This window comes from Colobus angolensis, unplaced genomic scaffold (genome assembly GCF_000951035.1).
Source record: "Colobus angolensis palliatus isolate OR3802 unplaced genomic scaffold, Cang.pa_1.0 Scaffold3, whole genome shotgun sequence".
Taxonomy (NCBI): Eukaryota; Metazoa; Chordata; class Mammalia; order Primates; family Cercopithecidae; genus Colobus; species Colobus angolensis.
This window is the reverse complement of record NW_012116265.1, coordinates 17,825,853-17,852,073: the sequence shown is the minus strand read 5'-3', so window position 1 is coordinate 17,852,073 and position 26,221 is coordinate 17,825,853. Positions and strand designations below refer to the sequence as shown.

Genomic DNA, 26,221 nt, shown 5'->3' with positions numbered 1-26,221 from the left:
CTTCCTCTGTCGGGAGAGCCCTTGGGCTCCCCCTAGAGCGAGAGAGAGCAGGATGTGGGCTCAGCAGCAATTAAGCTGAATATTATACTCATCCCCTTTTTGAATGTTGAGTGGATGAATGGCAATTATTCAGCCTCCCCCCAAAGATTAGCATTATCATTATTGTTTCCTTCAGACATAATCGCGGCTGGTTTTGCCACCGCACATTGTGTAGGGAAGGAACAATTCCGTCATAACTCCTGAGGGTAATTGGAGACGAATATGTCTCTTATGTACACAACAAAGGCGTCAGCCTTTCTTCATAGCCTGTTTAATTCCAGGATTCTTCTCTTATCCCTGTTTTCATCCAAGCACTTCTACCCTTGGTGACATTAGCTGTGCCATTCGGACAGTGGGGGTATAGAGTTTAAAACTTCATGAGGACGATTAGAGGCATTGGTCCTTGGGAACGGCGTGAACTAGGAAGTCAGCTTCTATCCTCCCACACAGACAGAAGGTGGCTTTGGTGGCTACTGGGTGCTCTTCCTTTAGGATTCCGTTGACTTAGAACAGGCGTTGGAAGTCTATAGCCTCCAGCAACACCAGGCTGGGGATGCCCTGGGCACCCTGCAGTGGTTTCCCCATGGTGCCTCCCACTACCCATTCTGTTCCCCTATGCCCTCCTAACCCTCATTGCTGAGTCTCCTTTATCTCTCTTTAAGGGTCAGAAACTGCAGCCTGGGAGATTCCCTTAGAGTTGTTATACCCTGTTCTTCCAGCTTGACCTACCCATTCTCCCACCTCACTTCAGCTATCATTCTTTCTTTTTAAAAATAGTACAGTTGATAGAGTAAATTCCATGGAAAGCAGTCTATTTAAACTTTGACTGACTTTTTAAAATCATTTTTAATTTTTTAAGTTTATATTATTAATTTTTTTTTTTGAGACGGAGTCTCACTCTTGTCACCAGGCTGTGGTGAAATGGCACGATCTTGGCTCACCACAATCTCCACTTTCCGTGTTCAAGTGATTCTCCTGTCTCAGCCTCTGAGTAGCTGGGATTACAGGCGCCCACCACCATACCCAGCTAATTTTTGTGTCTTTAGTAGAGATGGGGTTTCACCATGTTGACCAGGCTGGTCTCGAACTCCTGACCTCAAATGATCTACCTGTTTTGGCCTCCCAAAGTATTAGGATTACAGGCATGAGCCATTGTGCCTGGCTGAAATTTTTATTTTTTAATTGACAAAAAAAAAAAAAATGAATGTAGAATTTTGCTTTTGGCAGGGGGAGTTATTTGCATTTTGCAGGAATTGCTGGTTGGCTCCAAGAAACCAGTTCTTACTGGCGAGGCTGGTGGCCCAGCCTGTCAAGGTCTACATCCTGCCTCCAGGCCATTTGCCATCCTTTGCTGTTGCTCATCGTGGTGCTAGATTTCTGACTTAAAATAACTCATTTAAAACAAACAAACAAAAAACCCACAATAACAGAATTGTGGAAGTTTTCAGACATACAAAAATGTAATCGCCATGTACCCAATGTTCAATTTTAATAATCATCAACAGTTCACCAGTCTTATTAGAAAACTTCAGATCAGTGTTTCTCAGAGTGTGAGTAGTGACACACTTAGATTAGAATTTTAAAATGCATATTCCTGGGCACCCCCCACCCACCCAGACCAGCTGATTCGGAACTCTCCCTGCCAGGCCCACCAATCTGCATATCTAACAGGCTCAGTGGATGGTTCTTATGCACACTGACACGTGAGAACCACTGCCGTAGGTACGCGTGTGTCAGCCAGGCCCTGGCACTACTCACCCACCATCACTCAGAAGGTCCTCTCGTCCTTCGTGTGAAGGGCACAGAAAAGCAGTTCTGAAGCCTGAAGCCTGAACTGCGAGGCGAGGGCATCCCTTTTTGCTCCTTGGAAGCTGCAAGTGCTGACAGCTAATAGCACCAAATAAGACCCAGGGTCTCAGTCCTAAGAAAGCACTCTATAAACCAGTCAGTTTATTGCTGAAAGAAAAGAGGGCACTGAATCATCTGTATCTATTTGAATTTTAAGCCACTCGCTCAACCTGCACTTAAACTCTCAACAATTCAATTTGGAGTGAGGCTGATATAAAGCTGTAAGAAGGCACTACAGCATCTTTGGTTCTCTCATGCTGGTTGTGGGGCTTGTCTCTAAAGAGAACTGCAGACAGATAAAGCACTTGAGATATACTAATTTTCCTCCACTTTTGAAACCTTCCTCAAGATACTACCCTGGTGCATCAGACTAGTGGGCTCTTAAAAACCTTGTCTTTTTTTTTTTTTTCAGGTTTAAGAGGAAAGCTTCTGAAGAAATAGAAGAGTACGTTTCCAGTATTCTTATTCTTATGGTATTCTATGTTGATCTTGGTCAACAGTGTGGTCTTGGTGGTCATGACCTGTTCCACCTATGTTGAACACAGTGTTAGAAGTCTGGGGCTAGAATTATTTTTGCCTGCTGAATCCAAGGTTTGGTTAATCCCGCTTCCTCAACTGAAGGTCTGGACCCTTTCATTGATGCCCATGTCCTATCTCCCACTGTGTGATTTTTAGAATTATATGTCCAGGTATCAGGGTACTGGCCCATGCCTTCTGCATTATTGATATAGAGGGGCAGAAGCAATACCAGCTTCTAAGCTTTGCCTTCTCATAAGACTTATATCAGAAAAGAAAGAAGTTTCCTAGATAAAGGTGGCTGTGAAGGTAGGGCCCCCAGTTTCCCACTCCCGGGGGTGGAAGGAGCATTCATGTCATAGCCTTTGTGATGCTGTCCTCTGGAATAGTGCATTGCACAGCCTGTGCAGCCACACACGGCACACCCAGTGGCCTAATTAGGTTTGACCAAGTTGACAGAGAAAAGCAGGTCCAGGGACATTTTCATCTGGGAGAAAGAATGGATACAATCAACGTTTGGGATGTTCCTTTCTGTGTTTGAAACTCATTTTCTGCTCTCTTTTTCTTCTTTTTTGGGGGGCAGTTTTCGCCTCAGACCACAGAGCCTGAATGGATCAGATTATGGAGGAGGTAAGAGGCCCTTGAAGGGAGTCAAAAGGTCTTCTAGAGAGGCCCCAGAACATTTCCTGGGCTACAGCTGAGGCACTGTTGACTGCAGCAGTACTGAAGACATTTGCAGTGGTTTCCTAACGCATGCTGACACACATCTCCATGCCTTGTTGAATGCTGCCACCTCTACCCAGAGTACCTCTCCCTTCTTTATCTGCTAACCCTGCTTATCCTTCAAAAGGTCAGCCAAAGCATCACTTCCCCTGAAATGTCTTCCCTTCCCATCCCACTCCCTCTCTGACCAGATGTTCTTTCTCCATACTCCTCTAACCTCCTTGGCAAACCAACATTGTAATAACATGGCTAATACTTACTAGGTGTTGACTGTATCCCAAGCACTGTCCTTCCAGTTTACACATGTTAAAGCATTTTCTCTCACCACAACCCGTAGTACTACTATTATCCCCATTTTACAATTATGGAAACCAAGGCATGGAGAGGTTAAGTTGCCCAAGGTCACAGAGTTGCTAAGTGAGTAGAGCCAGGATTTGAGTACAGTTAGGAGGTATTGTGCTTTGACCTCTTTGTTGCCTTGATTGTTTTCCCACCAGACATCTAAGCTTCTTGATGGCAGATAACACATGTTCTTTATCTTTGCATCTCCAGTGTGTGACGCATACTAGTTAGTTAATGGCTAGCTATATAAATGCAGGGGGAAAAGTACTAAAAAGGCAAGTAGCTGTGGCACAGTGGAATCCTGTGTTCAAATATCAGGAGAAAAGATGAGGTTTGTGTGTGTCTCTAAAAAGAAGCCTTCTAGGGAGGAGATTATGCAGGGGATCCAAATTATTATTATTATTGTTATTATTAGTATTATTTTTTGAGACAGAGTCTCACTCTGCTGCCAAGCTGGAGTGCAGTGGTACAATCTCAGTTCCCTGCAACCTCCGCCTCCCAGGTTCAAGCGATTCTTCTGCCTCAGCCTCCCGAGTAACTGGGGTTGCAGGTGCATGCCACCACCCCCAGCTAATTTTTTGTATTTTTAGTAGAGATGCGGTTTCACCATGTTGGCCAGGCTGGTCTCTAACACCTGACCTCAAGTGATCCTCCCACCTCGGCCTCCCAAAGTTCTGGGATTACAGCCATGAGCCACAGCGCCCGGCCCCAAATTGTCAAAGCCTTTTTTTTTCCAGATACACTTATTTATAATTTTCACACTCCTTGTTTGTGTAGATCCTAGTTTCTATCTGGTATCAGTTTCCTTCAGCCTGAAAAACTTTATCATTATTTTGTAGAACAGGTCATCTGGCAAGAAATTCTGTCTGCGTTATTTGTCTGAAAATGTCATCCTCAACTTTTTACCAGACATGGAATTCTAGGCTGACAATTTTTTTCTTTTAGCTTTTTAAATAGTTATTTTATTGCCTTTGGTTTTCTTTGTTCCCTCCTTCCCTTCCTCCCTCCCTTCCTTCCTTCCTTCTTTTCTTTCCTTTTCCTCCTCTCCCCTCCGCTCCCCTCTGTTTTCTTTTCTTTCTTTCTTTTTTTTGAGACAGGATCTCACTCCATCATCCAGGCTGGAGTGCAGTGCCACGATTTTGGCCCACTGCAACCTCCACCTCCCGTGTTTAAGTAATTCTCCTGCCTCAGCCTCCTGAGTAGCTGGGACTATAGTTGCGTGCCACCACACCCGGCTAATTTTTGTATTTTTAGTAGAGACAGAGTTTCAACATGTTGGCCAGTCTGGTCTCAAACTCCTGACCTCAAGTGATCCACCTGCCTGTAATAGGCGTGAGCCACCTTGCCTGGCCTACATTGTTTCTGATGAGAAGACAGTCATTATTCTTATCTTTGTTCCCCTGTATGTAATATATCTTTCCCCCATCTGCTTTTAAGATTTCTTCTCCATTATCAGTTATTTTCAGCAATTTGGTCATGATGTGCCTTGGTGTGCTTTTCTTTGTGTTTATCCTACTTGAACTTCTTGAGTCTGTGGATTTATGGTTTTCATCAGATTCAGAAAATGTTAGCCAATATTTCTTTAAATATATTTTTCTTCCCTCCCACTCCTTCTGATTACAAGTTTGCATGTCCACGCAATTGTCTCCACAGGTCACTGAGGCTTGGTGTTTTTTGTTTTCAGTCTACTTTTTTTCTCAGTGTTTCAACTTGGATCATTTCTATTGCTATGTAACTGGTCTTGTCTTCTACAATGTCTGGTCTGCTGTTAAGCCCATCTAGTGAATTGTTATTTCATATATTTTTTTCAGTTCTAGAAGCTCCATTTGGTCCCCTTTTATGTATCTTCCATTAATCTTCTCATTCTGTGTACGTTTTCTTTCATCCTTTGTATAGACTGAGTATCCCTTATCTAAAATGCTTAGGACCAGAAGTGTTTTAGATTTCAGATTTTTTTCAGATTATGGCATATTTGCATTATGCTTATCTGGTTGAGCATCCCAAATTCCAAAATCCAAAATCTGAAATACTCCAGTGTACATTTCCTTTGGGCATCATGTCAGTGCTCAAAAAGTTTTGGATTTTAGAGCATTTTAGATTCTCAGATTAGGGATACTCAGCCTGTACTAGCTCTTTTCATGTTCTTTTGCTGCTAATTCCATATATCTGTCTTTTCTGAGTCTGTTTCTATAACTGATTTTTCTTCTGGTTACAAGTCATATTTTTCTGCTTCTTTACATGATTCGTAGGTTTTGATTGGATGCTGGACATTGTGAATATCATTATGTTGAGTCTCAATCTTGTCTTCCTTTCAAGACTGACATACAGACACTCTTCAACTTACAGTCTGGATAAACCATTGTGAGTTGAAAATATTGTAACATAAATCAAAATATCATAATCCATAACCCCCTCTTAAGTCAAGGACCGCACTGAACATGTGTTGCTTTTGCACCATCATAAAGTTGGAAATGTGTTAAGTCAGTCAGGTGTGGTGGCTCATGCCTGTAATCCCAGCACTTGGGGAGGCCGAGGCGGGTGGATCACCTGGGGTCAGGAGTTCGAGGCCAGCCTGCTCAATGTGGCGAAACCCCATCGCTACTAAAAATACAAAAAATTAGCCAGGGGTGGTGGCGGGCACCTGTAATCCCAGCTACTCAGGAGGCTGAGGCAGGAAAATCACTTGAACCTGAGAGATGGAGGTTGCAGTGAGGCAGACGTTGCACTCCAGCCTGGGCAACAGAGTGAGACCCCATCTCAAAAAAAAATAAAAAAGAAAGAAAGAAAATGAGTTAAGTCAAACCATTGTAAATTGTGGAACATCTATATTTGTTTTGATAAGCAGTTAATGTATTTTCTTAAATCAATTTGAGCATTTTGAGAATTGTTTCAAAGCTTCATTAGGGCAGGTCTAGAGTTAGCCCTAAACACTGATGCCTGGTTGTTCAATAAGATCTCTGTACTCTAGCTGAGTGGAGCTGAGCCTCCTCCAGTTCTGTATAAGTGCTAGAGATTGTTCAGCTCAACCTTTTCAGTAGTAATTGAAGTGTCATAATGCAACATGCAGCCATACCAGCCTGAATGCGCCAGATCTCGTCTGAAATACCATAATGCGTAACCCCCTCTAAGTCAAGGAGGTTGTGCTCAAGTCTGCTTAGGCTTGTGGAGTTTCACCCTACAGAGGCACAGCTTAGTATCCAGTCAGTCTGGACTTCTGGAGCTTTTCCTCTCCATAGCTCCCCAGTCTTTCAGACTTTGCTTCTAAAATTCCAGCCACTTAAGCCCCACTAAACTTTAGTCTCCCTTCAACTCCATGAGACCTTTATGCTACGTGTGGGATTCCCCCACACTGTGCAAAAGTCCAGGAATGACCTCTAGTGACCTAGGGCTTACTTCATCTGTTTTCCTGCTCTCAGGAATCAGAGTCTTAGGCTGCTTATTATCCAGTGTCTGGAAACAGTAGTACCATGTATTTTTCCTCCAATTTTCTAGTTGTTTTGTGGCAAAAGGGCAAGTCTAGTACCACATATTCTCTCGTGGTTGGAAATGGAGTCTTAAAGCCTTTTTTTTGGAACACCTTTGTATGTGACTGCATACAAAAAGAATTCAGTCTGTAAAACTTAGGTAATTGTCTGATAATCACAAGACTAGGGAAAGGATCAAAAAGAACATCTATGAAATATTCTGGGATGGTGGCTAAAATGTATAATCCCAGGCCGTGCACTAATCAGAAGCTAGAGCTGGGGAATCTGCATGAATTTAAGTAAGCTCCCCAGATGAGTATTTGACAACTCTGTAGGGACTGAGGACCAGCGAGGGCAGGAGTCCTGTGAAAAAGTACTTCTGCCTCATCTCATTCTGAGCAGGGATTGGGGGTTGATGAAGGTGGAAGAGTTGTTATTAGAGGTCTGAACACTCCGCACTCTAAGATTTAGTAAGACCATACTCTCATTATTCTCCAGCCTTTTTCTTTGCTTTCCAGTATCTCTTCATGACAGATCTTCCTCCTTAGCACTACCTACTAACTTCCTTTTAGACTTCTCCACCCACTAATAATTCTCAATGACTATATTAAATATGAGGTCTTGCATTTCTGTTCTCAGAGTCTGTTTTCCCAGATATGTACCTAAGATGTGTTTTGCCAGTGCTAAATTGTCAGCTCAGAGATTGGTGGCTGCTGGCCACACTTGTGATCTGCCTGTCCTTGCAGGCTGCTTCTTCAGCCATTGGTTGCATAGGACAGTAAGGTGACCATCCAAGAGGATGTACCCAAGGACGGAAGGAGGCAGAGTGTCTGCCAGACATGAGCAAAGCGGGTAGGTGGTGAAAGAGCAGTGTGCATGGAAATTGTAATGCTAGAGCAACAATTCTAGAGTCTCTGGTTCGAACCAGCATGAGGGAGAGTGGTAATGAAGGCTGGTTATTTGTAGTGTGGGGATCTGGCCCTTCTTGAAGGTGTGTAGAAGTGAGTATAGGGCAAATTGTTTCCTGCAGGACGTCTTCTTTGGACAGCTTCAGTCCCCAGTTGCTCATGTTTTGTATTTGTTCAAAGCACCGAGAGACTTGTGTTTTAAGTAAGAAAGCATTAAACTCAGGAAAAAGGATTTTAGAGTTCTTTGGCAGAAACTTCTAAATGGAAACACAAGAAAACAAATTGATAATCTATAAAATTATCTGGACTTGTACTCTTCTGCAGGCTTTTCTCCACCCTACCTTGAACCTGTTCCCAACTCCCTTGAAAGGACTTCTGAAATTCTACTTTCTCTACTTTTTTCATCATGGAAGTACTAAATTTCAAGGAGTAACTGCTAAATGTTAGAGCAGAATCCTCTGAGCACTAAAGTTTACATCTGTTATAAATACATGGAGTTAGAAAGTTGTAGTGGCCACCATTGGGGCATCATCACTTTAGGATCAAGTTGTTGCACCTTTAAGGAACTTTAGGACATCTTGTCCAGACCTGTTCTTTGTTGTGTTAAGAAAATGAAGCTTAGAGATTATCATATATCAGAGGATATATATATATCCTCTGACTTCCAGGACACTCTGCTGTCATGCCCCAGTGTCCACCAACATCACCGTCATCATCATTTACTACCAAGCACTTACCATATGCCAGCTACATTTTCTCTCATTTACTTCTTAAAACAAATCAGTAGGAAAGTTTTGAAAAATCAACTTTACTAAGGCCTGATTTATATACAATAAATGATATCTTTGTTAAAGTGTACCATTTAGGTTTTCACGGATGTATATACCTGTGAAACCCCTGCCACAAGACAGAACATTCCCATCCCCCAGAAGTTCCTCCATGCCCCTTCCAGCCCATCCTTCCTCTCTCTCCCTTGGCCTCAGACAACTACTGATGTGTTGTTCATGCTATAGAGTAGCTTGCGGTTTCTAGAATTTTATATAAATGGAAGCATAAATATTTACTCTTTTGCACCTGGCTTTTTTTTTTTCACTCAGTGTAATGATTTTGAGATTCATCTAAGCTGTTGCATACATCATTAGCCTATGTATTTTCATTGCTGAATAGTATTCCATTGTATGGACATACCACAGTATGTTCAGTTGTTGATAGACATTTAGATTATTTACTATCCCCATTTTATTTGTTATTTATTTTAAAACATTTTAAGAGATGGGATCTATGTTGCCCAGGCTGGCCTCAAACTCCTGGGCTCAAGCAGCCCTCCCACCTCAGTTTCCCACAGTGCTGGACTACAGGCATATGCCACTGTGCCCAGCTCATTAACCCCATTTTAAAGCAGACTAAGGGAAAGAAAGGAAACCTTACCTAAGGTCACACAACTAATAAATGGCAGCACCAGGGTTTGAATATGGATCTTGACCTCAGAGCTCTTGTTCTTAGCCTCCAGGCTCTAACAAATGGTACAACTCTCAGATACACTGGTGTCTCCTTCCACAGGTAGGTATATTAATGTCAGTTTCCAGATTTGTAATATAGAGTGCCTAGAATGATTGATGGGCTGCTTAATACAATTTCATTAAGGAAGGAAAGAAGAAAGATACCTATTTTGAAGAATACCTCTAGTGTTTTTTCGTCCTTCATAAACTTGATATATGAAATTTGCAATTTGGCCTTTATTTTGGCCCTGGAGGTTTGAAGCATGAAATCCTTTCTTGTCAGAGAGCACTCCTGCTTTTACCCTCCAGGAGGGATGCCTCTTCTCCAACATAAATCTGTTTTCCATGCAGTTATGCTTGAGTCCTTTAATGGAAAATCAGTTCATATGTTACACTTCACACTCGACTTAGTCCATTTCACTGTATATGAATGTTTAGAATCCATTATGCAGTAGGAATCATATGTTACATATAACTAGTTTCTAGAATTATCTTTGCTCAGAGAATTACTTGGTTGGCTAGTGAAGGCTGCTCCTTTGAACTTAGAATATCCAGTGGGTGGGAAAACTCCAGAATGATTTCCCTGAATCATCCATGGACGTCCATTCAGCAATGACATTAAGCAGATCTTTGGGCACCTGTAAGGAAACCTAGTGGTTCCTAATAAAATCACACCCAGGCTCTTTGAGGTGGTCTGTGCAAGGAACGCTGTCACTTAGGAAGGGGCTGATCACTTTCTTACACTTGTAGGGACACGTGATTGGTGACCAATTCCAAAGGATGAGGTGTGAATATTAGAGAATAGACATGAGGATCCAAGGTCAGCGCCCCTTCCCAGTAGACAGTCTCCTTTCATCACCAGCCTTGGAGATTAGATTTTATTGAGGAAAGCCAGCAGCTTTTCATCCAGTGCCTCCTATGGCCTGTATTGCTCTAGATGCAAGAGTTAATGATGAATGAGACCGTCCTTGCCCTTCAGGAGCTTCTGATCCAGTAAGGAAATGCCCTTCCTTCTCTTCCTTTTAGTCTTTTATAGACAACTTTCAGGAGACGTGTCTCTCTCTATGTATATTTCTCAGCATTCAGCCTCCCTTGCTTCATCCATGGTATGTGTTGCTTATTCTTTCCTTGGGAAGATGCATGCTCTCCTCCAGACCTCTGATGCCTAGGGGTAGAAGACAAGCATTTTCTCCATCCATTCATGCTTTAGCCTTTCTAGAAAAGAGAAGAGAAAAATAGAAGAGAGGCCGGGTACAGTGGCTCATGCTTGTAATCTTAGCACTTTGGGAGGCTGAGGTGGGTGGATCACGTAAGGTCAGGAGTTTGAGACCAACCTGGCCAACATGGTGAAATCTTGTCTCTACTAAAAATTAAAAAAATTAGTCTTGTGTGGTGGTGCACACCTGTAATCCAAGCTACTCGGGAGGCTGAGGCAGGAAAATCACTTGAACCCGGGAGGTGGAGGTTGCAGTGAGCTGAGGTTACACTACCGCACTCACCACTGCACTCCAGCCTGGGAGACAGAGTGAGACTCCGTCTCAAAAAAAAAGAAGAGAAAAGGAGCTTTGAAGATTAGGTATGTTTTCAGAATGAGAAATGGAGAGTGAGTGACATTAGAGGTGGCTTTGGGATCTATTGCTTAACAAGAATGTACTACATGGGGACTATTTGCAAACCATTACCAGGCTACCAGCTTAGACTCTGCTAGAAGTCAGGCAAATAATGTAAACCCATGAAACAGAAAAGTGTAAAATAAAGGATGGTGGGGCCTGTGGTGAACCCAGAGAGGAGATGGCTGATATAGCTTAAAAGTTTTTGATTTCATGTTTTTAAAAATGACAGAAATAATTTTTAAAAACACTTTGTAAACAGAACAAAATGTATCTGCAAGTTGGATTAGACTTTTAGGAGCTGATTTGCAAATCCTTCACCAGACCTTGTGAGGTCACTGCTCTGAAAGAGCACAAAACTTTGTTGGGGGGACAAGGCATAACAGGTAAAAGGCACTGTGAAAGTTCCATAGCTAAGACAACAGGTGAGTGGATAGGAAAGGCAGCAAATGGTCATTCCTGTGTTTGTGGTTTACATTACTAATGGCCATGAGTTCAGAAGAGGAACTGGTCCCTGAGGGCTGAGAGCACTTCAGGAGAAAGGAAGAGTGTGTGCTGGGTCCTGAAGGATGGATAAGAGTTGACTAGCTAGGCCGGTACAGTGGCTCATGCCTGTAATCCCAGCACTTTAGGAGGCTGAGACGGGCAGATCACAAGGTCAGGAGATCGAGACCATCCTGGTTAACACGGTGAAACCCCATCTCTACTAAAAATACAAAAAAATTAGCCTGGCATGGCAGGTGCCTGTAGTCCCAGCTACTCGAGAGAGGGAGGGGAATGGCATGAACCCGGGGGGTGGAGCTTGCAGTGAGCCGAGATCATGCCACTGCATTCCAGCCTGGGCAACAGAGTGAGACTCGTCTCAAAAAAGAAAAGAAAAGAAAAGAAAGAGTTGACCAGCTAGAGAAGAATGCAAAAGGCCTTCCAAGGAAAGATGTCTGGCGTAAGAGACTCCACATGGAGAATGAATAAGGAATTCATAGTACCCAGAAGAGAAGCTGATTCTGCAGAGATAGGTCTTGATTCTGGTCCTTTCCCAACTATAGATACTCGTCCTTCCCACATAGACTGCCTTTGATTAATTATGAAGATTGTCACTCACCTGATTTGCTGATTCTAGGTGGAATTACCCACAACTATAGCTGACACAATGCTTCAGGGAAGGGGGGATTCATGATTCTGGAAAATAGCTAGAGAATGATGGACAGCCAGAGTCCCAAATGATCTCACGGTCCCCAAATTGTAGGATGGCAAACTGCTCTGTCTTACTGAGATGACCATCCTTCAGTGGCATAATCATCCATTCTTGCTCTTGGAATCAAGTTTATCAGCTTGCCCTAAGGCCTTTAGACTTCTTCTGTCATGGAAAGTTGTATTTGTTAGAGAAAGAACATCAGACCTGGAGTAGGCTTGAACTCAGTCTCTACAAGTGACTTTGGGCAAGTCATGAGTTCATTTATTTGTTCGTTCATTTACAACCCCTTGTTGAATATTTCTGAGTGTGATTGTGATGCATGGGGCTAAGCATGGGGATGCGACGATGATCCGAACATTCATTGTCCTTGCCCTCATCCAGTTTACAATCTATTCGGGAAAACAGGGCTTAAACAAATAGTCACACAGCAAAATAAGAAAGGACAAACTGCAACTGAGTCCCCTGAAGAATGAGTGCACTGGGTGCTGTGAGAGAAATACCTGAGACTGGGCAATTTTATAAAGAAAAAGATGCTTAACTGGCTCATGGTTCTGCAGGCTGTACAGGAAACACAGCACCATCTGCTTCTGGGGAGCCCTCAGGAAGCTTCCACTCACGGCAGAAGGCAAAGGGGGAGCGGGCACGTCATGTGGCGAAAGCAGGAGCAAGAGAGAGAGGGAGGGGAGGCGCCACACACTTTTAAACAACCATAACTCGTTCACTGTCTCAAGGACAGTGCACCAAGGGAATGGAGACTTGATTTGGACTAGGGGATGAGGGAAAGCCACTCTGGAGAAATGACTTTTAAACTTCAACTTGAGGGCAGAGTAGAGTTGTCAGAAAAGGAGGGTGTGAAGTCAGGGACCAGGGAGGAGACTCCTAGAGAGGAGAGGGGAGGAGACAGCAAGTGCAAAGTGATGTCCCCTCTCTAACCTCTTCCAGGCCTTCATAGTCTCTTCCAGCTCTACAACCCAGTTCTCAGGAAGTCAACTCGACAGAAAGTGAGACTGAACATGGGCATTAAGAGGCACACTGACAGGAGCATCGTTTAAAAAAGATGAAGAACGTTCAGGTGGAATAACGTCTGAATATGCAATTAGATATGGACTCAACTTTCAAAAATTCATCTCAGAGCTAAATTCAAGTTACAAAAGAATTTGTGAGCTCCAAAATATGTCCTTAAACAGTAGAAAGTCTCTGAAAACAGGAGCCTAAGAAAGGGACTCAGTCTTGTGTTTAACCATTGCCCTTTAGCAGAGCCCAAGACTGAGTGGAGTCGTAGCTCCCTCTCAGGAACCTGGGCATGCCTCGCCCCCACTGGAGAGGGCCATGCTCCTTTGCATCCTGAGGTCCAGTTTTGGCAGAATTGAATACCTCAAAACCTTAGGAATAATAAATCCTTCTGGCTAACCAAAAAGTGTTTAATTCCTAAAGGACAAACTGGGTTGAGCTACTTCTAGCCAGGGGTGATTGAAGACTTAATTCTGCAAGTGTAGCGATCTGGATGATCTGAAAGTGCTGAGTTTAAGGGTAATTGCTCAATTTTCCATCCATGTCAACAGGGAAAACAGGTAAAAGTGGCTGAACACAGCCAGGCAATAAGGCTGGAAGAGATGTGAGATGCTAGACTGTCAATGGAATTAGAAAAATGCTATCTGTAGAGGACTGTCGTCCCACTGTCTCTGCCTCTTCCCGTTCATCTGTCTCTGGGCTTTCTAACTCTCTTTTGGACTCTCTCTCATTTTTTGCTTAATTTTTTCACCATATCCTTCATCCCTTCTTCTTCAAACAGCAGAGTCACTCTGAGCCTAAACAGCTTTGTCACAGAGAGAAAGTAGAAAGAACTCTTTAAGAACTGATCAGTGGAAACCCTGATGCTTCAACTCCACTCTCACTTAGTAAGAACATTTCATTATATTGGCATTGCTTCCTTAGACTTCATATAGCATATGAGACTTTCTAGGTGGTTCCTAAACCTGGTTCCTTGGCCTCCCTAATTTTTAAAAAATGATTGTAACTACTTGATATCATTTGGATGTGTGTCCCTGCCCAAATCTCAAGTTGAATTGTAATCCCCAGTATTGGAGGTGGGGCCTAGTGGGAGGTGACTGGATTATGGGGCTGGCTTTCACATGAATGGTTTGGCACCATCCCCTTGGCACTGTCCTCATGCTAGTGATTGAGTTCTGGTTGTTTAAGTGTGTGGTGCCTCCCCACCCCTCCCTCTTGCTCTTGCTTTCTCCATGTGACGTGTCTGCTCCCCCTTTCTGCCATGATTAGAAGCCTCCTGAGGCCTCCCCAGAAGCAGAGGCCGCTGTTTCCTACACAGCCTGTAGAACCATGAGCCAATTAAACCTCTTTTCTTTACAAATTACCCAGTTTCAAGTATTTTTTTATAGCAATGCAAAAACGACCTAACACACTACTTCTGATGTTTTATCAAATAACACTCCTTAAACTCAATTTGTTTTCCTAAGTTCAGAGTTACTAGGACTAGACATTAAGGGCTTTCTCAGTCTTCCTAACCTTTCCTAACACATGCGCATGTAGGAACTCCACATCCATAGGGGGAACGGGGAACGGGGACCGGGTGAGGTGGATTGGTGCTTACTGGTCAAAGGACTAAGCTGCTCTCTCTTTTGTCTCAGTGCTTTGTTAGATGTTGGTCTGTTTACAAGATACTGAGTAAGAAATTTGAAAAATCATTCTTTTAGGAAATAATATTGGTAATTAATGTTTGTGTGTACCGTGAGCCAGGCATTATGCCGACTGCTCTACCTGCCGTACTTCAGTTAATCCTCATAGTTCTAAGGAGACACAGTGATTATCACTGTCTTACAGAGGAGGAAACCAAAACTTTGTGAAGTTAAAAAACTCATCGAGGTCACGTGGCTAATGAGCAGTGATGTGCTCTGCAGGTGCAGGGAGAGGTCCTGATTGGTAGTGTGTGCCAAGTCTGTGGTGTAAATACTCCCACCATGATTGATTTCCAGCTCCCAGCATGACATCACTGATTCCAGAGGTGGGAAGAGATGGGCAGCAGCACCATCACACGGTCTTTACCTCCTCTGTACAGGTACACAATAGGCACGCATAGCCTCAAGAGCACAGATAATAGGAACATGTAGTAAAATTCAAGAAGTGGTGAGTTTCGAATATTTATTACCTTTCTTTTTAATATAATCTACTTAGTTATAAGAATGTATAATTTCATCTTTAATGATGCTTCTGTTTGACAACCTGCAGACAAAATTCCTAAGAATTTAGCAAGTGGTTCTTTGGGGCCGGGGCGAGCTGCTCCAGCATACCACAGCTGGGAAGTGGTGGCGCTGGGACTCGGACGTGGTCTTTGTGTCTCCTAACCCCCCTGCTCACAGCCCTACTTATGCAGGAAGCCTGTCTCCACCCATTTTCTAGCCGCCTGTTGCACATTGGCTCCCCCATCCTGATCCTCAGCTTTACTTCTTGGCCATGTCCTCAATTCTGTTGCTCCTATCATTGTCAAGTCTTGTCTACAGCAGGGCCTGGGCTGGATAGAGACAAGCACAAGAGACCAGGTCTTTAAAGCTCTCGTGACATGAAGCAGAATCTTCAGGTTTGACCATTCCTGTCTTTTTTCCGTCAAATCCATGGAGATTACTTTTAGATGATGAGTTCAAGAGTACCTGTGCTAAATCCTTCAGAGGGGAGAACCTGTTTTAGGGCTGGAGGAGTTTCACTGGGCTTGTACAGATTGCAGTGTGAGTACTGGAGAGTTTGAGAGGTTTGGTGAGAGCTGAAATTCCACAGAGTACCACTGGGCCATAAGTCTTGATCAGACCTCCTGTGGCATTGGCAGGGCTAGGCCAGAGTCCCTAATTGTGCCCTGAAATGTCTTGGTCACACAAGACTTCCCGAACATACCATCATAAGCATCCCTACTCAAAACACGGTTGACAGTAGTAATATCTCTGGGGTTCCATTTTCCTTGTTATGTGAGCAGCTTGCTTGCATGCATCTGAAGAGGTAGAATGCGAAGAATGAAAACGGAAGTCTTGTGATGTGCACGCGTGCGTGTTTTAAACGAAGCAGGTTGTATTAACCTTCCTCCAGGAACACAGAGAGAAAGCTCTGTCAGCATTCTGTCATGCTCTAGTCTGTTAGGGGGATTGTGATTAATAGCAAATCATCCAGCATTGAGCACTGACAAAAGTAAAAGAGAGTTAAATCTCCCCGAAATCATTATCAAGATCAGGGTTTGTATGCTGTACCTCCTTGGATTCTGTCCCCATTTAATACAGAAGACAGGATCAGGATAGGACAAAGCCAATCCCATTTAGTTTTGTGTGATTGTCCCAGAGGTGACTGTACGTGGCGTTTCAGCTTTCAGGAAGAGGCACGAGCACTTCTCCACCTCCACACAGTTGTGACAGGAGCGGGTGAATGAGGATGCAAGCAGGAGAGCGGCCTTAGATTGATGAGGACCACTGCCCAGGGAGATCTTAGACTGCTTTGATTTTTATCTGACCCGAAAGAAAGAGAGGCTCAGTATTCTAGGGTGTCTGTTTCCAGTGACAGGGACTATATAAAGAAAAGGCACCAGATTCTCTGCAATGGAAAAAGATAGGTGTAGTTGTAGAATTGCTCCCAGTAGTCTTTGTAACCCAGAACACAGCAGGTTGTGGCCTGGGATGACTGGTGACTGTCTGTGCTCTCCTGAATAGAAGGCTGTGGTTCATTTCTCTGTTTGAAGACTGGCAGCTAGCTGTTGCCTAGGTGAGATGGGAAGGGACAAGCATGTTTGTGCATCTGAGGTTGGACTTAGGATGTCACTTGGCCCTCAGTTGGAGAAGTCTTTTCCTTCTGACACATCACACATGAGATAAGTTTCTAAAGGAGGACTTGAGGCAGCAAAACCTACATAGGGCAGAAATCTGGGGAAGAGGTAATAGGGAATCCTCTGACCCTTGCAAGAGGCAAACTTCATGGCCAAGTGACGCATCTTCCTTTTGTGCTTTAGGTTCTGTCAGTTTTCTGAACATTCAGAGATGTCCAGTGTGTGTGCGCACATGTGCACACATCTCTCTGTGTGTGTACTTGTCTATATACACACGCAGGAGGACACCAATGTGATTCCCGAGTCCACAAGTGTGGTTGACGGACTAGGTTTACCTAAAAGACCCTTTAAGAGAAAGCTCTTGAAAGATGATTACAGAATTGAGACACCATCATTTAAAAGTGCCCGAGGCGAACTCCTTTGAAAATTGCAGCAGCGGAGGGACAGAGAAAGAGCCCCGCCGCCCTTGATTGTTGCGCTGCTCCCTCAGGACCCGTTCTCCCCCTCCCCCTCTGTTTCTCATCTGATAAGAGAGTGAGCAGCAGTAAGACTCCTCATCTGTCTTATGAAAATTCGATTCCGAGTGGCTGTGATCAAAACCAGCTGGCTGTCACCAGCAGTGGCCTTGCGCAGAGGGAGCCGCTCAGAAGCGTTCTGTATGTGGGGGTGTCACAAGTGGCACCGATCAAAGGGGCATTTTTTTAATAAATATATATAAGGAAAAATATAAAACCTAAGGATTTAGAATAAAAGCAGTGTAGTTTGTCTTGTTTTTTTCAGTGTAACATGAAGAGGATGAAATAGAATCAGATATGCCTGATTTCTAATGTTCTTCCACTGGCGGCTCTGAGAAGGTACTCTCTGTCACATTAATACCAGATCACTCATCTTGGGCCTTATTGAAGAGAGTGGAGAGTTCCTCGGCTTCCATTCCTTCTAGCCACTTTATTTCTTCATCACGTTTAAAGTCCTTTACCCCTCCTTGTCCTTAACACATCTCCACAGATGAAAGCTGGGGCCTGCACGAGGCTCTGAGAGAGCTACTGCAGGACTCGGTTCTTCGTTTCCTTCAATTGACAGTAACCAGCGGGGCAATACTCCCTAAAGGTCACCCGGGCAGATGGCCCCAGGGTCCTCTTCAGAATGGGGTCATTTGAGACTGCTGGGCTCTTCCCTATAGAGTCCCCTTAGGGCCCTGCCTGACTCTCAGGCCTGCAAGGCTGAGTCCTGGCTGCTGCCACCTTGCATTGCCAATACTGATTCTTGTATAACCTTCAGTGGACCTGGGTGGGATGATAGGAACATTGTTGTCTGGGAGGTGACACTGGTGGCTCCTTCAGAAAAATGCTAACATCCCTCTGTGGGCAACATGAGGTCCAGCCAAGTTGACATGCTTACAAACCCCTTCTCTGCTGAAGATACAGCCAGATCCCAACTGTGCTGAGGCCTGGCTGACCTCAGAAAGCAAACTCAGTCCAAACCTCCCTCCCCAACCCATTGTCAGCCAAGAGAGCCATCACGGCTTGAGGGGCTGTGAGGAGCAACCATCTATTTTGATCTTCCTCCTCTTAAGGTCTGTGATCCTTTTTTCCCAGCAGTATCAGGAGAGATTCAGTTTGGAGGAGCACGGAGGCATTTCAACGTATAGGCACCCCAAACTGCCACTGCAGAACAAGGCCTCCTCTCCCTGCCTCCCCATCGCACGCCTCCTCAGGGACCTGCTCGTGCATGTGTCTGCAGGGCCAGCACACGTGTCTGCAGGGCCAGCGCATGCTGCGTGCGGTCAGTCCTGTTCCACAGCTTTTGCAGCATGGCTCCGTAGCCACTGTCGCAGTTTTCAGACTCTTTCTCTCCTACCTGCCAGTAACGAGCACAGCCCTGGACCCAGCTCTAATCAGGTGAAATCACAAGGGACACGTCTTCATAAAGCAGACCTGCCAGAGACCTGAGACGTGTTTGTGCCCCTTGTCCCCTGATTCAAGGAGTGCAGGGGACTGCGCGGGAGCTCCTCTGAGACTGCCTGTTTCCCTTGTTCCTTCGGGTGTTTGAAGCCTGTTGCCTCCTGCTTTCCCTTTTCTTTTCCCTTTTAAAAAATTCTCAATTTTTTCACTTAGAAAAAAAATTATTTATACGATTGAGATCCACTAATTAAAGCCATTTTCTGGTATTTGGTTACTGGAGCGTTTGATGTCTCTCTGACAAGACCATGAAATGCACGGAGTGTCCACAGGGACAGAATTTGCTGAACACGGCTCTTTGTAAATGAGGGGACATAGTGTCGCAGCAGCTCATGAATATGAAACGCCCATGATGCCACCTCAGTGGACTTGGGAACACAGATGAATCCTGTCATGTGCTAAATGAGACCAATTTCTTTCACTTAACTTCATCTTCAATCAGACCTTCTTCCATTTGCCTGTTTAAAATTCCCCATACATGATGCAGAAGGTAACAGCATTCAGTAAAACAAAGTTTTGCAGCTGCAGAGAAAAATTATAATGATCTCTGGTTTTAAGTTGTCATCTCCTAAAAACATGGGCATTGTTTTCTTCCACTCGAGAGTTCTGAATGTCTGTTGACTTTGGGCATAGAATCAGGGGTTTGTCTGGACTGCTCTTATTGGGGTGTCCTTAAGCAGCATGTCCAGATCGCTTTCATGTGGATTGGTTGTTGAACTTGGCTGGGTATGGTGGATGTGAGCCCTGAGCAGCCTGTGAGTGCTCTGCAGTGACCAGGGCACTGAGTGGGAAAGAAGTTTGGGAAGAGATTGCGTGTATCCAAACAGAGCATTTGCCTTTGGAAGCTCATTGAGTAAATGAAGTGGGCGGGGTGGTGTCATCATTAAGCACCTTAAGGAAGCTGGAAAGCTAAGCCAACCATTTGTATCGTTTGCTCAGATGTCAAGGTGAGAAAGTGCTGGAGTACAGAAGAGACTCTGTAGTTCTATAGAAGCCCTTCTGAACACGACCAGGGAATCCTACTCAGAAATCCCCAACCAAGAAAAGTAGCAAAGAGTAGACCCTAAAGGGTTACTGAGAGAAGAAGCTCCCTGCCTGAAACATCTCTGCCTGGGTGGGACCCAGGGGCCAGATTGGGGTGTCTCCTTTGTTCTCTCCTTCCTGCTGGAGTTAGATTTATACTCCAGGTGAAGAGCTGGGTAGTGCTTGGGGTATACTCATTGCAAGCTGAGTCCAGTCTAAGAAGTCACTTTCTGTTCTGGCAGTACCCAAACAGGCAAACAACAGCTGGATCTGAACATCTTGTGCATGCTATCACAAAACGCATCACAGAGATTTGGGGCTGGCTTCATTGGAAGAGGCAGGTAGGCTTTTGACTGTCAGGCCACGGGAACTGAAAAGGATCCTTCTGGGACTCTGCTAGGTAATTAGCATTTTAGTGTGCACATGTGATGATATTATCCATAATGAATGTATTTCAGGGCAAATGGCAGTTGCCCTCACATCCAACAGCTCACATCTTTGAAACCAGTTGTAATTGATCTATTGGTGTTCCATAAGTTTCTATTTATTTAGGCAGCACCCATTTATTTCTGTGGTATCATCTGCTGAATGATTTATTGGGTAGATGTGTTGGGTGTCGGCAGACTAGTGTTCTAGTATCAAAATGGGTTTCCCATTTGGCGATCTCTCTTTTTCAAATAGATTTGTACTGCTGTTGCTGTGCATTCATAAGCCTCTGTTGGGTGCTTCCAGAATGTGGAGACTGGTGAAGAGCAGTGTGACCCAGCCTCAGGATGGACGCCAAATGGACCATATTGGACCAAGTTTGAATGACTCTTCCTCTGAAACTTTGTCTCCACGCATCCATTATTTCTTAGATATGCACAAGCCTTTCCCAGCGGGCCTTGCAGCTCTGAAGGAAGCCAAAACCTTTGCTATGATGTTATCAAATCCAGGAAGTAGCCAAGGATTACTCTTTGTTCTTGTGAGATGAATCCTACTCAGGCAACTTTAGGACTCAGTAGCAACTCTAATTGGAACAATGTAGAGAAGTAGAGAAGGCTGACATGGCTCTTCCGTGTGTGTCACTCCTGACCTGAGGAGCATCTGTTGAATGCAGTTCTATTCAGTTGTTCCTAATTCTTCCAATCCTTGGAATGCACAGATGCTGGGTTGTGGCTTTGCTTTCAGCTAGTTCATCATCCAGGGGGCAGACTTGGGGCAAATTTCATGGATTCTACCTCCTGCAAGGTAATGAGAGCTACCCCGTGGCCACGAATAAAGTATTATGGAAGGATAAAGTAGGAAGCTCTTATTTCTGCTTGTTAGATTCACTAAGGAAGGAATATGCATTTTCTATCCTGCTTAGTCCCTCTGGGTTTTCCTCCATCATGCCTTGGAAAGGGTCTGGCGTAGCCCGACCACAATGTCCCGCCTACCGTTTCTCCAGTGTTGCCAGTTACTTCTCACTGCCGAGCACCTTTGCACATGTTCCCCACCTAGCCGAATCCTGCTTCTCCTTCAGTTTCAGTTGCCCTGTCCTCAATGCAGAAATACCTTCCTTCTTTAACTCCTCAACCCTAACCCTACTAATCCTAATCCCATACCCCCAAATTAAATCCTCTCTGGACTGGATTAAATGCATTGTGGAGCAATGTTCAATAGAATATTAGAAGGTCATTTAAAATAAGTAAAAGACTTCTATCTATTGATAAGGAAAAATACAAGCAAGGTGCAGAGCAGTGTCTGTGTAGTGTGATCCCATTTGTGAGCATTTGTAAAAGGACATACGTACTGTGTTATTTGTGAATTCTTTTCGATAAATAAATGTGAAAAAATTGTTAACAGTGATTACTTCTAGGGAGATGACTGGGTCTCGCAGAAGGGACATTTTTCATTTTAAACCTTTCTATCACATTTCAATTGATTACTACCTATAATGTTACTTTTGTTTTAGAAAAATAATTAGGTTTCCCTGTTGCTTTCAATCATGAAATCCAGTTGGTTTCCTTCTTTGTGTGTATTTTAATTTGTAAGCAGTACCTTTCTTTGTGTTTACTAGCCGCCACCAGACTGGTGCCCCATGAAGACAGTGACCATGTCTCTTTTATTTGCTGTTGTTACTGGCATGGCACCTTTCACATAGTGGGTGTTCCATCAGTATCCTTGAATGAATGAACGAACAAATGAATGAATGAACAAGCAGACAAATGGAGTTTCCTCACAGCTTGGCTGACCAGGCCCCACGTGAGACAGAGAAGCGGGCTGAACAGCTGTGAGATAGCCAATGTCGAGGTAGGGAGCGGAGCACAAGGCAAGGAAGGAGTCTTGCGTTTAAGCGTCAGAGCTGGGGCAGGGAGCAGCGCAGCCGTGTGAGGGTGGCACTGCCTGCCGGGGAAGCTGGGGATACTGGCTCCCATGGCACTGGGGGTGTCACAGCCCTCTAGCCTCACCTTCCCCTCCTTGGGCTGGTCAAGGTGCCTGGCCGCCTCCTCCTCCTCGGGGCTAGTTTAATAAGATAGGGTTGGTGGAGACGGAGTCTCTGGGACTCTGGTGTGGTGCCTTTTTTTCATTCTGCCCCATTTAGCCTTGTAGGGAAGTAGCGAGTCAGAGTGTATGGTAAGGGAGAGGACTTAGCGTATCTCTAGTTATTGGAATCGAGAGAAAGACCCCAGAAGAGAGAACATTAAGTTTCACAGGACATTAAGTGAAAGCTGTCTTGACCATAGGCAGCTGTCTCACCCCTTCACTATAAGAGGAGGGGTCTTTGAAGGCATTTCACTTTTGAGAAGAAAGCCTGTGTGGGGCGTGGCAGGGCTCAGGCATCACAGCCATATTGAAGTCCATCACTCATAGTTTCACCCCATGCAAGCTGCTTAATCTTGCTTAGCCTCAGTGTTCTCTTCTGAAAAATGGCCATCACTGGCAGGGGAAAATGAAGGTGGAGCCATATAGTTTCTCTACATATGTAATATTATAATATCGGTTAAGTCCATAAGAATAGTTATTAACTATTATATACTGATCACAGTGCTAGTATTGTATAAAGATCATTGCATTTAATACTTACAGCAACTGACTGGGTGGGCGTGAGTCTGATCTTCATTTTATTGATGAAGAAATTGAGGCATAGAGAGAAAAAGTCACACAACTAGTAGGTGGTGGAGCCAGGGTTTGGAGCGGACCCTCCTTCCTCCAGAGCCTGCCTCTTAACCACGGAGCAGGAGTTCTACATAGCACGCCCCTGACCTCATTGCAGCTGTTCATGTTCTTCTGGTATTAGCAAAATTGAAGAAAAGGAAAATAAAGTAAACATAATTTTTGAATTTTTTAAAATGGTAGTTGCTTTTCAACAGTACCAGAACTGAGTCCTGTCTTCCCCATATTGTCTCTGTTAAAATCGTGTGTTTTGCATGTCAGACTTTACAACCTGAATCAGGCTGCATCCCCAGTCCGCCTTTGCAAGTCGTCACTGTCTCTTACTGGAGGCAGGCCAGATCACTGCTCAGAGGTAATTTTGTGAAGAAGCTGGTTTCTTAAGGCTGTTTTCTTTTTTCCTGTGTTCATTCGTGGTATATGTGAGAGTAGGGGAGCGGGGAGGAGGGAAGGAGATAAAGAGAAAAAAAATTCCCCAGAACATATTATGCACTCATGAGCACTTGCCTGTGATTGTAAATCAGAAACTATAAAATTCTGAAGTTCTTTGAAGTTTGCCCAAAACCTGCTCTGCAGACACCTGTTCTGCTGGGGGCCGGAGTTGGATGGCCTGCCTCTGCTGCGATGGCTCAAGCTGTCACTGCACAAGAATGTTCCAGCTTGCCTTGGCCTGGCTGTCATCGCTGGCTCTGTCCCACTCAGGCGGTTCACCGGGTTCTGCTGGGCACCAGGCTTCCAATTAGAGAGAAATCCCACTGTGTGGCCAGCCCCACCAGTGCCGCTCTGAGCGGCCCCTTTGCCAAGGCCTGAGCTGACCTCTGATCTGTCACAGATGGGCCAGCCCCACACACTTTGTGCACATTTGGAGGAGGGGGTTGGGGACGAAGAGGGACGCCTGTGGGGAGTGAGAGTGGACATCGGGCAGAAGTGCAATTCCTCAGAGCCCCAAGACGCTGGGCAGAGTTGACAGGACCCGAATGCTAAAGTTGTGGAGGGAAAGAGTTTGGGAAGACCCTGTCCTGAGCCCTAAACTCAGCACGGGGCATTTTCTTACCAACTTCTGAATATTCATCTCAGGCTGGACTCTGCACCCGAGGAGAGCCAGGCGCACTCCAAAACTGTCACACTGCCGATGGTGCATGGCACAGCCAGCTTCCTCCCTGTCCCTCCGCAGGGCCTGTACAGTCTTACCAGCCTGGGGCACGGCATTCTTAGCAGCCTGCACAATGGACTGTATTAATCACACAGAATGGGAGGGAAAAAGAAAGCTAAATTTCTATTAGCATAAGAAATAGAGTCTTAGCGCATTCCAACTCCAATTCTCTAGCAGAATAGAGAGATATAATCTAAGCTCTGAAAGCTTCTTTCTAGATATAAGACTTGCTGAATGTGGTTCATTATTTGGGGGGTGGTGAATGTATCTCTTCTTTATTTTCCCTATCAGCAATTTCTTTTTATTTTTATCCCTTTTCACTCTTTTTGTTCCTTGTTTTCTCTGCCTGTCTCTTTCTGTTGAATTTTCTCTGTCTCTGTCTCCCTTGCATGCTCTCTTTTTTCCAGGTACAACATCTGTGCCTCCACAGTCGGAAGTCATAATAAAGACACCAGGCTTGGAACTGACATTTCCATCCTCTGGCATTGCTTGACTAGAGTGATCAAAAAGTCTAAATCATGAATTGCCTGAAAGTGGCAAAAAGGTCTTCTCAGCTGCACTTGAAATGATTTTGCACCTCTTGTAAAACTAAGATTGAATTCAATCCATGAAAGCAGAAATGAAAGATGTCTTCACCAGTCTCTCTTTGGGATTTTTCCTTCTTTCCGTGTTTATAGTTGCTTTGGGAATTCCAGGACTGTCTCACCCCACCAGGCCTCTTTTCTTGCACCATCTCTCTCTTCTCCCCCACCCCTGACTGTTTAAAACAAAATCTCTTAACCAGTCAGTGATACTCATTTGGAAAAGGAAATGTTTCTTTAGGGTGTTAAGTTGACCCAAGAGAACATGGACAATTTTTGGTCACTTAAGCAAGTTGCCACAATTAAGGGATGGACTCGTTTCCCAGTTTCTCTATTTGCATGATTTTGTTGGACTGGTGAAAGAAATGGCCTCATGTCTCCTCTTACATTGTCTGGAGAGTTCAGAGATGGAAAATCTTGAGACAGCAAGAAAAGCATGATCATAGAATCAACATCACTGATTACATTAGCTCTGATGAATGGAGACCTGGATCCCAGGGAGTCAGCCTATGTCATTAGGTAGAAGACGCCCTTGAGATGCAGGCTGAGGGCCCTGATGGTTGCTCTCTGGGGCTAATGCACATAGAGATCTGGGTCATGAGGAGTGGCACTCACTGCGACATCCGCTTTGTGACACTGCACATTCTCAGTTCCTCTGTCCCTGACCATGCCAGGCTCACTTGTCAGTTCCTCTTCTTTCCTCTCCTCTAATAAGCCCTTTGTTACATTTATTTCTTTACATTTCTCCTTGGAGATCCACTATAGTGGCTCCTAACCTGTCACATGCATCAGAATCACCAAGGAACACTGGGAAAAAAAATCCGGATGCTTGAGCCTTACCCAGGAGGTTCTACCTCAGCAGGTTCTGGAGTGAGGCCTGGGATTCAGACATCACTGAAACACCACCTTTGATCCTACCCCGAGTTTGTATCTGAGCTTCCTGCCCCAGCCCACAGCCCCATGGCTGGTGTGTTGAAGGGGAATGAGTAAGAAGCGGAGAAGCAGGCACAATCCCTGTGAGTTCTGCAGACAGTGTTGCTTCTGCCTCTCCTTGCAGATACTCCTATCATTCCGGATCTGGAGGAAGTACAGGAAGAAGACTTTGTTTTGCAAGTGGCAGCCCCTCCCAGGTAGGTTAAATCGGATATGATTGGGGAAGCAAAGAACACGTAATGAATACACTCCAGATATCATCTGCAGTGGACCTTTGATGCCCCCAATGTCAATCTGGATCTTTCTGGTGTTGGACTCCATCCAGGGTTCCCATGTTGTTAAGACATTTTATTCCCATTCTGGTCATCCCCAGCCATGTGCAAGGCTCTGGGGATGGTGGCAGCAGCACTCCTGGAATGGGTCCTGCCTGGGGTTCCCTCCTCTCGCTCTGACGGTGGCAGCAGCACTCCTGGAATGG

At 44.6% G+C, this 26,221-nt stretch overlaps 1 protein-coding gene across 4 annotated transcripts in view; it reads left to right on the top strand.

The window, feature by feature from the left end:
- The window catches only part of IFT43 (intraflagellar transport 43), a 101,055-nt gene that overhangs the window by 73,136 nt on the left and 1,698 nt on the right, over nucleotides 1–26,221 (top strand). For all 4 annotated transcript variants that reach the window (XR_001002618.1, XM_011949521.1, XM_011949520.1 and 1 more), the window contains exons 4-6: nucleotides 2,300–2,332; nucleotides 2,987–3,033; nucleotides 25,868–25,940. Coding sequence is in view for 3 of the 4 variants with exons in the window: in XM_011949521.1 (XP_011804911.1) it covers nucleotides 2,300–2,332; nucleotides 2,987–3,033; nucleotides 25,868–25,940 (153 nt within the window). In the remaining variant the exon portion in view is untranslated. The remainder of the gene's footprint in view (nucleotides 1–2,299; nucleotides 2,333–2,986; nucleotides 3,034–25,867; nucleotides 25,941–26,221) is intronic.